The following is an 11,852-nucleotide window of genomic DNA, read 5'->3' as shown; positions in this document are numbered from 1 at the left end:
GGCGATACAAGGTTTAAAACTTAACTTTTTAAATAATACCAGTTTGTGACAAAGTGTTATAACACCCATAGCAAAATTCCAAAGTTAGTGGCAATCAGAAGGCAGAATGTTCTTGTCTAGTAGTTTTATTTAAAAATAATTCATTTTGCTAAGATTTTATGTTAACAAATGTACAGACCAGAGTTTAAAATGATTTATCTAATTGATTCCTTTTGTTACCTGGCTAGCAGGGAAAAGGGGTCGAGGCCGGTCCTGACCTGTTACAATGAAGACTGACTTGCTATGTGGGATTACACCAGAAGCTTGCAGTGGAGTAATGGTAAGGATATCAAGCAACCTTAAATATCTCAGCTGTATAGGAGCATATTCTGTTGCAAAAGACCTTCCTGCGAAGATCATGGATTCAAATATGGGACATTTGAACTAATACTTGGACTTTGAAATGAATTTCTTTAACAGTTTTCTCTGCAGTGGAAGTTATTAAACTAAAGCTACTCTATTTCCCCAATGTGTTGAACAAAATCCTTAACATCTAGCATGGTATCTTAATAAAGAATAAAGTCGTTCTTTAAAAAATCTGCTTTAAGTAGATTTTTCCCCCAAGTTTTCTTAGTTAAGGATTCCAAAAGTGGTATTCACAAATTCTTGCATTTAATTTTTATTGCAGTGGTATAGATGAATACCATCATTGGTATCCTTAAGTTTTATTTCTGCTCATGAAGGTTAATCATGATTGTCTATATAGTAATCACTTACGAATTGTGTTCAGATACAGCAGTTTCAGGTGTAATCATCAGAGCTGGTTAGTCAGGCATTCCAGATAGTGGTTCTTTTCAGAACCTTTTTTAAAGGGTTGGTTAACTACCTCAGTAGCAGAGGATTGAACTATACCCTGTCTGTACTGTACATAGAAAATCTTTGTAGATAAAAGCAAGGCTTGTTTAATATGATATGAGGGTAAGATTATAATATACCAAATGTAACATTCTTAGTTGCCTTTAGTTCCAGAGGCTTTGTAAGACTTCCTCATGACCATCATAACAGGCCTTGCTTTTGTCGTATTTTGTGGCTGAAAAAGCAGCCTTGCTTCTTCAGATATTGTAGTTATTTGGATGTATAATAGTTTAGCAAGATGTTACTTTTGTAAGACATCAGATGTTCAAAAAAAGTGCATCAGCAACTTGTACTAAATACTGCAGTGTCCCTTTATAAAAGGTCAGACTAAAACTGACAACTGTACAGTGAAGCCTGACATTTGAAGTTTTTCATAAATCATAGAATAGTATATGGCTGTAGTTTAGCTTTTTAGGTAAAAGGTATGTTTTCATTAGTGCATTTCTTATTGCTGATCACTGTAAAAACATGTGGATCAGCCTTCCATTTCTTTTACGCAGATCATGATAACCTGTAGAGTAGAGTAGAGTACAATCATTTGTGCTATGTTTTTAATTTTCTAAAGCACCTTGATGACAGTGAGTGTTCAGTGGTGAAGCATCCTCTATTGAACCACCCTTAAAAAAAAGACGAAGTAGAAACAGAAGAACCTTGCCAAGTCCAGCTTCATATAGGTAAAAGATAGATAAAACTATGACTTACTTTGGACTTGGCATAAAGAGTTCCCTTAACCCCCTGCTCAAAGGGATACTGCAGTTATACTACATACCCATAGGCACCACAATGAAAATTGAAGCTTATACCTAATTAAGGTTTTATACACACCAGTTCCCCCAGTAAATGCAAATTTTAACAAAATTAGATATGTCATATGTTGAAAATGCTCATGGCAAACAATCATTTTGCATTCCTGCAAATAAAATTGTTTTATACTGTAAGCTGGAGGCGAGTGTAACTTATTTTTGTAATAAAGTTTTTATTTTTTTTATGTGTCATTAATATAAATGTGTGTTAGTACAGAGATCTTCTGGTTAAAAACTTAGAATCGCACACATTTCAGTATGTTTACTTGTATTTACATAATTTTTAGAATAGTGGTTGCCAATAGCCTGTATGTTTCACATTAATTGATTTTTTTTGTTATCTTAATAAACCATTTTAGTATGTTGTATGTCAATTACTGGGATAGCTGGGACATAAAGTGTAATTTAAAATTGTCAAGTATTCATTGGAATATGTAAATGTGCCTTGCCAGTTTTGAACTTTAAGACAAAGTAAGCGAACAATGGTGAAATGAGTAGTCAGTGCGTAAAAGACGTTTGCTACCACAGTTTGAAATACTGCCCTTGCTGAAGGAAAGGTTTTTTTCCTCAAATCTGAGCATAAAGCTATACAGTTGCATTAGCTTCTAAATTTTCAAATCTAGTGATAGTAATTAGACTTATGGAAAGCGAGTTTGCTAATTGTAGCCTTAAGTATAATTCTGAATTTCAATGTAATCCTTGGTGCTGGCATTCCCAGTGCCAAGGAGTTTAACTGCTCCCTTCAAAGAGGTTGCCATGCCTACTGGCACTTTGACTGTCATACGGTTTTATAAGGAACACTGTCAAGATGTGGAAACCAATTCTGAACTTGCTATGAAGGAAAAACACTGGGGGCTCTAGGAAAAGGAAAGTCCTCAGATTTCCTAATATTTCAATCTCTCCATTGCTGAAAAACTTTAAACGCTTGTGGGCTCACAAGTGCTAGTGAATAGGTTTGAGTCTGGAAATGTGTTGGGGGGATAATATGTTTATGGAATTATAACAGTAGATGGAAGTGCATGAAAACATTGCAACTAAGGCACTGCATGTGTTGAAATTATGGATTATATCCCTAATTTCAGCTCTAATAAAAGCATGGGGGACTGTTAAAAAAAACAAAAGGCAAAATTAAGAAAGTGTTTTTAATGGAATTCAAGCAATGGTGAGAGAGCAAAATACCAAGATCTTGACAGTGTTCCCTCTAATTATGAACTCAAGCCATTATAACTTTTACAATTAAATATGATTTGCACTGTTCTGATATTGGTGCAGTTTTTTAGAAAAATTACCAGAAAACTAAATTGCATGTGGTGGTTAATATTGTGCAAAAAACTAAAATCAAAAAATGTTATTTTCAAAGCTTTAAATTTGATTGTTTGAAGAAAAAACATTTAAGTGGAAATTCTGGTGAGAATGGGCAAGTGCATATATACAACATCAGTCTGGTTGCACTTGGGTGTTGGTAAACTTGAAATGTTCTACAGCAATAATGCATCTCTTAGCAGGTGCTTTGGTGACAAATGAACATATGACACAGTTCTGTTTGGCATGTTGAAGGCAAGCGTTTGACTTAATATATTGTGCTGCCTCTCTTCATTCTCATAGGAGGCTTTCTTTACTGAAACACCTACAAAGGTGTATAAGTAGCATAGTTCACATTGGTTTGTAATGTATTGCTAAATTTGAAGTCTAGCTGAATTTAATAAGAAACCGGAAACTGCTGCTGCTGCTGCTTAACACTTCTGGTTTATAAACACTCCAATACACAGCTTTTTAAATTATACTCTTGTTTTAATCCTCGTTTTTGTTTGAAAGGTTTCATTTAGGACTTGCAACTGTACTTTTCTTTTCTTGCCAGTTTTTAAAGAGGAGATTTGTTACAACCCAGAACTTAAGTTTGTGTTTTTACTGTTGGAGGAAGGCTGTTATTACAGATACTAAGAGCAGTTTCTGAATTCCTGCGTTGTACAACTGTTATGTAAATACTGTCTTAAAATCTAAACTACGAAACACTAATTCTGTTCTTGTGGAGGAGGGGTTGCGGTATGGCAGTGTAAAACAAACTCACCATCCTCTGAAGGCAGGATTCCCAACTTCAGGGTAGAAGTATTATATATAGCTGCAACTTTTTCAGAGGCTTGACTTTCCTGTTCAGCCTAGTGGTTATTTCCATGCTTCCACACATCAGTGATGGGGGACTTTTTTTTAAGATGTCAAACTGAAAGGCAACATGGACATAAACACACATAGCATTTTCTCAAAAGAATGTGTTCAAATTGATGCATTTCACAGAATTAAGACTGTTATTCCCTAACTTGCATTAGTGAAAACATAGTGGAAAACGTTAATTATTTAAAAGGAAGTAGCAAGTTCTGAAATAGGCAGTGAGGCAGCAAACTTTGCAACACAGTGTTTGGACAATTACAATGGGTAAAGTGCAGGTCTGTGTTTGTCCTGAAGCGTATGAATCCTTACTTCTGAACTGGCTATAACGGACTTAAAATTCTGTCTTTACCAAATGTCTTGATGAATTAACTCCCGGCGGCACCAGTGCATGACATCTCTTGGCTTGGGCTAGCTAGTTGCATTAGTCAAGCAGAGGAAATACTAGATTGTACTTTGCCATTTGCTCTGTCAGATGAAAATGGGGTGTGGCAACAGGAGAGGAAGTCAAACAGAAGATTCCTTGATCCTTGAGACAGGTAGTGGGGGGAGAAGTAATAAGTTACTGTCACTTTATACCATCTAATGCAAACAAACAATGCTTCTTAGAAGCTCTGATACTAAAACTCTTTCCAGGAGACTGATTTTCACATAATCATCTGATCACACTTTGTAAGTATATAGTTACTTGTGTTACAAAATCCATGGGATGAGTGACTTTGTTTTGGTGCCCCTTTGCCTTGACTGTTAAAAAAGAGATTTATTGAAAAGTGCCACTAAGACTAGCTTGTTAATTTACTTGCAATTTGGAGAAGGGTGATTGTCTCATGTAGTTACACCTTTTTCTTGCCAGTATATAGTTTTTTTCCCCAAAATACATGTTTTTAAATGGCCAGCTCCAGAGCAGATGCTGCCCAGGCGAGTTCATCTGGAAACTCTGGGTTATGTGATTATTTAAAACTATCTTCATGAAAGCGTCTTTAGATGGTCAGACTTCAGGTACCTCATAAAAGTTTTTTTTAAAAAAGTAGGGGAAAATAAAGCATCTGTGAAGCCTAGAAAAACACAGTCATAATATGTAGGTAATAGGTAATTAAATGCAGCTTGAATATTTAAAGTTTGAATCACAAAATATGTTTCAGTTAAAATGCTTGTTCATGAAACTTAGTTCCTACTCCACGGGCAACCCTTATATTCTAACAAGTCATTGCAAAAATCTAGATTCCCCCTAGTCTGATACATTTGGCAGATTAATGGTGACAGTTCACCGTTTCTGTTTGCATAGGAAGTGTGACAATGTACTTACTTTGGTCACTAACACGTAGAAAAAACATTGAATCTTACCCTTTACTTTCTTTGCACTAAGGAAGTTTTGAAATGCATTCTTAGTTTTCACAGCCAGTAGAATAGGTTATGCCATTTGACTGCACAGAAGATAATGGTAAGTAAAAATAGACTTTCTAGCACTTGCAGTACCTAAAAACCAATTTCAGTAGACTATTTAATTGATTCCTGTTTGGCAGTGATTAACCAAAGTCATACATTTTAACTCGTAATTTTAGTGTGTCCACTTCAATGCCAAGTGTAATCTGACATTGTTTAGTGTTAAATACTTCAGATCTAAAAATGTCTTAAATGCTCCATAGAGCATTTTTAAACCGATGGGTTGTTATTCATAGTAGACAGTCATTGAAAGCCAGAAATGGAATGTATCAGATCCTGAGTTCCTGGTTCCAAGTGTAGTGCTTTCAGTATTATTCTGCCATCTAAAGTAAGTTTTCAGGGTTTTTTTTTCTCTTTAGTGGGATGAAAAATACACCTAATTCTGTCAATTGTAAGTGGTTATTTAAAAACTGTATGACTAAATGTACTGATTTGGGGATTAAAAAGCTTCTTCTGTGAGAATTCAAAAAAGGTAATTTTATAGATGTCCCATTAGGAAATCAGGACTTTTCTTAAGGAGCAATTTCAGAAATCTTAAGAATGAAGCTGTATTACAGAACACTAGTGAGAGCTAGCCTAAAATATAATATTCGTTACGCAGATGTGTATCACAACTGGAAGGTGATTTTTAATATTTATTATTATAGCATTAGAGATGACATAAAAATATGTAGTCCCTGCTTCTGGAAAAGCTGAAGTGGCTATTAAAGGACTGTTCCAGTGTTGAATTGTGGTCAGAGGCTTCCTTTGGATATTGCAATGAAATGTTTTCTCTTTCAGTGCAAACAGTTGTTTTAACAAGCCAACCTGTCTCCAATCCACAGTTTTCAACAGCATTTGATTTTTGTATGTGTGCTTAAATTGATACTTTTAGCAGAAGACAAACCTTCAGTTACAGTCACTGGTGTATCTTTCACAAAGTGACCAGTGGTGTAACTGCCTTCAAGTAGTCCAGTGTAACTTCATATTTTCTACCCTTTTACAGAAGTATGTTTGGTTACACTTGCTTTTGAATTAGTGGGATACTTAAGGGGTACTTTGGAGAAAACTGGCATATACTTTGTTAAAATGTCAGAACTGGCAGATGAAGAAATACGCTGCAGGTTTTATGCTAACAGAAGACCAGGCTTGGATATAAAGAGCTGGGAGGTCATAACTTCCCACTGGAAGATCTGACAGTACAAGCTTTAGGTGGCTTCAAGCATTAGCAGTGAGTACAATGGAAGCTGGGTTCATGTAGTCGAGTAATCTCTGTTGCCTCTCTCCAGTGTTTTCAAAATGCTGACACAACCTCTGAAAAAAAAAGTCTCATGCTGGGATTAACAGCCAAGTAAGATCAGTCTTCCAATTCTGAAGGATCTGAAGGTCTTAAAGCATTGAATTTAAAATAATGTGTTGTGTTTGCATAGATCTTATAATGGAAATGGTGTAATAAATGACACCACACTTTTGTTTAATGTTACACTACCCTGAAGTTTGGTCTGTTGATGTTCTACGCCATTCACATTATCATGTTCCTATCCAACAAAATGCTCTTAATATTCATGTCATGAACTGATCAGTGAGTCCTAGACCCAACAGTATTTTGAGGTAGTTGGTCTTTTCTTAGGTTAACTTGAAGTCAGTACAGGTTTCTACTAGATGGAAGAGAGTTTCATTTTCCTGATAGGAGTATCTAAACTTCCGCAGTTTATTGCCTTATGTGTAACATTTCTAAAGGGTACAGTTTTCATGGAGGAGTAAGTGAGAAGCAGTATACAGATAAATAGTGAAAAAGGATTGCTAACTAAGCTTTTTGGCAAGTGAAACCTGCTACTCTGTAATGCACTTTAAGGTGCATGAAGGTGTACTTGCCATGCAGGTACAGATGGCATTGAGGTATATCAGGTAGTACTCGCATCTATCTCAGCAAGGTTGGCTCAAACTACCTTCAGAGATGGCCTGTGCCAAACCAGAGTATATGGTACCAAAATATGCTAAAATGCTTTTGTGGTTTGAATGTAGAGCATAGGTAGATAATGATCAACTCTGATTTTTGTAGTCTCTTGAAGAGTAAGAGACAGTTGTGCGTAATGTGCATTACACATTTCTACATCCTTGTGAAGTAACCTTTTTGTACTTTATTACAAGAAGATTAAAACATGTAAGATTCAAATTCTTTATACAGTGTAAAGATACACTACCACAGTAACTTAGTAATTCTGGTTTTAAGTTCAGATGGCTGGGTCTAGTCAGAGCCTGGTAATCGAGGCATGTATTTTAGAATCAAGGTGATTTTTTGACTGTAAAGAAAGGCCCTGTTATTAAACAGATTCAGTCTGTCGTAGAATCTCTGTAGCTAGCAAAAAGTTATATAATGGACACGGGGAGAGGGTACCAAAACAAAAAAAAAAAAAATCCCAACCCCCTTGTCCCCTATAAGGTATTTAGGAATAGGTTTGAATATGCAACACTTTCTAAGGGAATGCAGGTTAAACAGGTGATAGGTGTTGAATTCTTAGATATGGGGCAGGTGAGATTAATGTTGTAATCTTGGAACTTCTGCCTCTCAACCACATAGTAAACATGATGTAGAGAGATCTCACTTACCACAAATTGCCTAAAATTGTGGTTAATGTTCAAATGAAAGAACAGACATGTCTTGACTTGGACATTTTGAAGGGCTAAAAGTGTCCCTGTGAAAAGAAAAGCTTATAGGGTCTTCTGTATATTCTTCTGTCCTTCTAAAGCAGTGATGACAACCAGGCAAGTTCCTCCTGAGAGGAATGCAAAGGAGTTTTATTTGTCTTGTTCTTAACAGGTTGACCAAGCTCTGATCATGTTAAAAACGCTCCCCACCTGGGAAAGCTTTTAACAAAGCATATTGTTTGCTCCTTAAGAAAGTGGAAGGTAATGAAACAAATATATAATAAGATAGCCAGGGAAACAACCTGGCGAACCACGATGTAGAACTTCATTTAGCTGTGTTACAGCTTTGTAGGACAGGATCTTTCCTGCCTCTAATCTGTCTGTCCTTTTCTGTGGAAAGAAGGTACACTATAAGCCAGGCACCACCTAGCAGCCACAATACAATGTGAGGGGAATGTCAGGTGATGGATTTTGGCAAGGTTGAAACATCAGGTCGAAAGCAGACACAGGGTCCTTGGATTACATGTCAAAAGGTAAGGATATCCTATAGCAATATGATTATGGCTGTCATAGTCATCAGGGCCTCTTTATCTTGATACAAATTTCAGAAGAAAATTGTATCCCTCTAAGGGACAAGGTTTTAAACAGAACAAAATACAAAAAATGTGATAAAACCCCACGTGTTCAAAAAGATGGTCCTTTTTTCCCTGTGTGGGTGAGGAGTTCTTGCATCTTTTTTTAATGTTGTAATATTTGCCACTCACTGTTCTTAGTAATCCCTTAAAGGGTGGATAAAAGTAGGGTAGTTGGGCAAACTTCTTAAAAAGGCCTAATAATGCTCCATAATTGAATGATGCTTGAGGCGAATGCTGTAGGAAATCTTGTGTGTAAAGTCTTGGTTTGAATGACTTGATGCAAGGCACAAAGTGAGAATAGGTGTTCCACTTGTAAAGCTGATGTGAATCAGTGCCAACTGAGTAGCCTCTTTGCAGATTTAAAATTCAAGATGGGCAAAAAGAGCTTCCAGGTAAACCAGCATCTTATACAGTCGCATTTGTTCAAAGTGTGCAATACAAACCCGGCATCCTGGGAGAGAGAAGTGTCTTATCTTTTCTTGGGACTTGGCCAGGACTGGTGGTGCAAGGAGCCCATATAGGTGTATTCTACACTGAAGGGGATCATCATATGCTCAGAAATTAATGCGCTTAAAATTAACAGTATGTGCTTGGAAACAGACATCTGGAACCCCAAGAGATGAAGACACAAGAACCAGTATGAGGGTGCTTGAACTTTGTCTGAAGATGTTCTGTTTTCTTGAGTTTAGGCTACATGTCTTAATGTCAGAAAATACACTTCCTTAATGAAGAAAAGGAATTTTATTCTAAGGCTACCAGATGTTAGAGCCTGTATTGGATTGGAGGTTAGGAGGAGGTTGAAGAAGGAATGCAGGAAGGGTAGAATGCACCTGGAAGTTTTGGTTTACCAGCATGGTATCAACTTCCTGAGTTAAGATAAAGCTTTGTTCATTGATGCTAAGGATATACAGAAGCATTTGTTTTCATATATTTCAGTGGGGAAATGTCATTTTCTCTGCAGGTGTAAGCATGGTGAGAACAGCATTTCTGAACACTCCGTGAGAGATGGCAATGTACCTAGCAGTAAAAGTAATTTAAAACAAACAGCTGATGGAGATAAGTGCATGTTCTAAGTTGTTGGTGAAAGTCAGGTGAGCAGCTTTCAGCTAAGACATCTTGGACTAAATGAACTAGCTCCACATCTCCTCATTGCCAAGGCTGCTTCTCCAGATAATACACGTTTTCGGGTTTGGTCCTTTCTTTTTGCCCTTGGGCTTTGGGGAAAGAGGGTCATTATGGGTTGCTTGGCTTTGCCAGACCTAACAAACAGAAAAGCAGAGGGGAGCACACAGCTGGGCAGTGGTCCAGGAAGACACCAGATTCATAGGCTTTTCAGAATTGAGACTGTCTGATAGTCCAAGTTTCTTGACCATAATCATCCCAGAAACACCAGATGTAGACAATGCAACACACTATGGTGAAAGTTTAGTACTTGATCTATAGTTTACCATATCTAAGCTGAATGGTGACTGGTGGAGAATTTTCTACTTGTCATAGATAAATAATGGCCAAAAGACTTTCATGTAGTCCTCTTTGAACCTGAATGATACTCAAGAATCCTTTCTCTGTTTTGTCTTCTGAAGCAAAATCTTACTTTCTTCAGGAAAAAAATAACTTCTTGCTTCTTGTGTCTGAACTGCAGTGACCCCAATTTGAGGTCTGTCTGCCACATCCAAGTTCTGTGTGTTGTGTTAGAAGCTATCTTAGAATCTGTTGAAATCTCAAAGATCTCAGTCTTCACCTGTAACTTCTGGGGGAGTGGTGATGAAAATACTAAAACCGGACCTACAGAGAATACCTCAAACTCAAGATTGGACTGGAAGACTCAGCTTCTTAAGGGGAAGAAAATGTTATTCCTTACAATTCGATATAAAGACTAATAAACTGATTTTCATTTTATACACTTATAAATAGGTGTGAAAGAGGAAAAACCTAGTGTCTCATGTTTTAAGCAGTTTATGGTTCTTTCATAAAAAGATAGGTAGCTTATACAATAGCAAGTAATTAGTCACAAATCAGAAATTGATTTACTAAGTTTCAGAAAAGTACTGAGTCATAATAATAATCCCCCATATGGTATCAGACCTTACTAGCTCCAGTGCCTTTCCTTACTAGAGTACTAGTTACTTAAATAAAACAGATAATAAAAAACAAAGCAAAACTTGAATGGAATTTTGCAGTACTCAGCAAAGTCTTCCAAATAGCCCTTGTTTCTTGATTTCACAGTTTGTACCTTTTCCAAACAGCTTGAAGTCCTCTTTTCTGCCTAAGCATGCACTCTGCCTCCCCAAAGGACACTTTGGGGAAACTGTTCAAGTGCCAAGTGTGCACCATAACCAGGAAATGCATTTGCAGAACACGTGGAGGAATTTGTTCTTGCTGCTCTGGGAAGAGAGACCATGGTGTTCTGTCCTGCCAAGGTATGTCTGTTTATAGATCCACCAAGTGACTAGAAGCCCCTTTAATGCCAGCTGAAGTGGTGTATAATACATCACATTTTTCTATTAGATATACCAGAAAAAAAGAGGGCGTGGGAAGCAAAAATGCTTTGGTGTACCTCTTGGAACTTGGGCACCTGTCTTACAGATAGCATGGATCAGCTATGAACTGTAAGGACCTTGCAGAGCATGGGACTGAGCTTTACTTCTTAAATTCTTTCATTGAAACAATAATGTTCCTCTTACAGTGGAACTTTACCATGGAGCTATATGTTCCAGAAACACCACAAAGTAAGACAGGAAAGCTCCCCATGTTCTTCCAAAAGCCTCAAGACTCAAACACAGTAAGAGGAATAGCCCTCTGTCCATCATGTCTCAAAGTATCCCATTGTGCATTCTGCCTGTTTGCACAGAATGAGATTTTTTTGCTTTTATCATATATTGAATATTTATGCCCTATTCATATTTATTTTTTCTTTAACCATTCTGAAAATACTTCTGGTTTTGCTGTACATCATTTAAATGAAGGAAAATGTCAAACTGATTCCATACCTCCTCAGTCAACAAATGGTTAAACAAAACAGTATCTTGTATAAACAACTGATTCTGCAACAGTTCCTGTGAAGTCTCTGATAAAAGACTTAAATAACTTCTTGAGGGTGACAATTAACATCGTTCAACTTTTACCTTATCCTGCTTTTACATCATGTTGTCAGAGAACTGATTGCTTAAACTAAAAATACCTATGGAATTCTGACCTAGCAAAAACATTCAAGGCATTTACTGCTGTGTCCAGAGAACACAAAAGCATTGGGCTTCAAGATACCAGCTCACCAGTCACTAAAAGG

At 36.9% G+C, this 11,852-nt stretch overlaps 1 protein-coding gene across 5 annotated transcripts in view; it reads left to right on the top strand.

Annotated features, from left to right (window-relative positions):
* SYNCRIP (synaptotagmin binding cytoplasmic RNA interacting protein) overlaps positions 1–2,062 on the top strand; it is a 24,855-nt gene extending 22,793 nt beyond the window's left edge. For 2 of the 5 annotated variants that reach the window (XM_071548714.1, XM_071548711.1), the window contains exon 12: positions 231–2,062. In XM_071548714.1, coding sequence (XP_071404815.1) covers positions 231–269 — 39 coding nt within the window. In that variant the 3' untranslated portion in view covers positions 270–2,062. Of the gene's footprint in view, positions 181–227 lie in introns of those variants that run through there. The other 3 variants (XM_071548712.1, XM_071548710.1, XM_071548715.1) reach the window with 2 other exon arrangements.
* Positions 2,063–11,852: the final 9,790 nt, after the last annotated feature.

The sequence above is a fragment of the Pithys albifrons genome, chromosome 2 (assembly GCF_047495875.1).
Source record: "Pithys albifrons albifrons isolate INPA30051 chromosome 2, PitAlb_v1, whole genome shotgun sequence".
Lineage (NCBI taxonomy): Eukaryota > Metazoa > Chordata > Aves > Passeriformes > Thamnophilidae > Pithys > Pithys albifrons.
The sequence above is the reverse complement of the archived record's forward strand: the minus strand, read 5'-3'. Positions and strand labels throughout refer to the sequence as shown.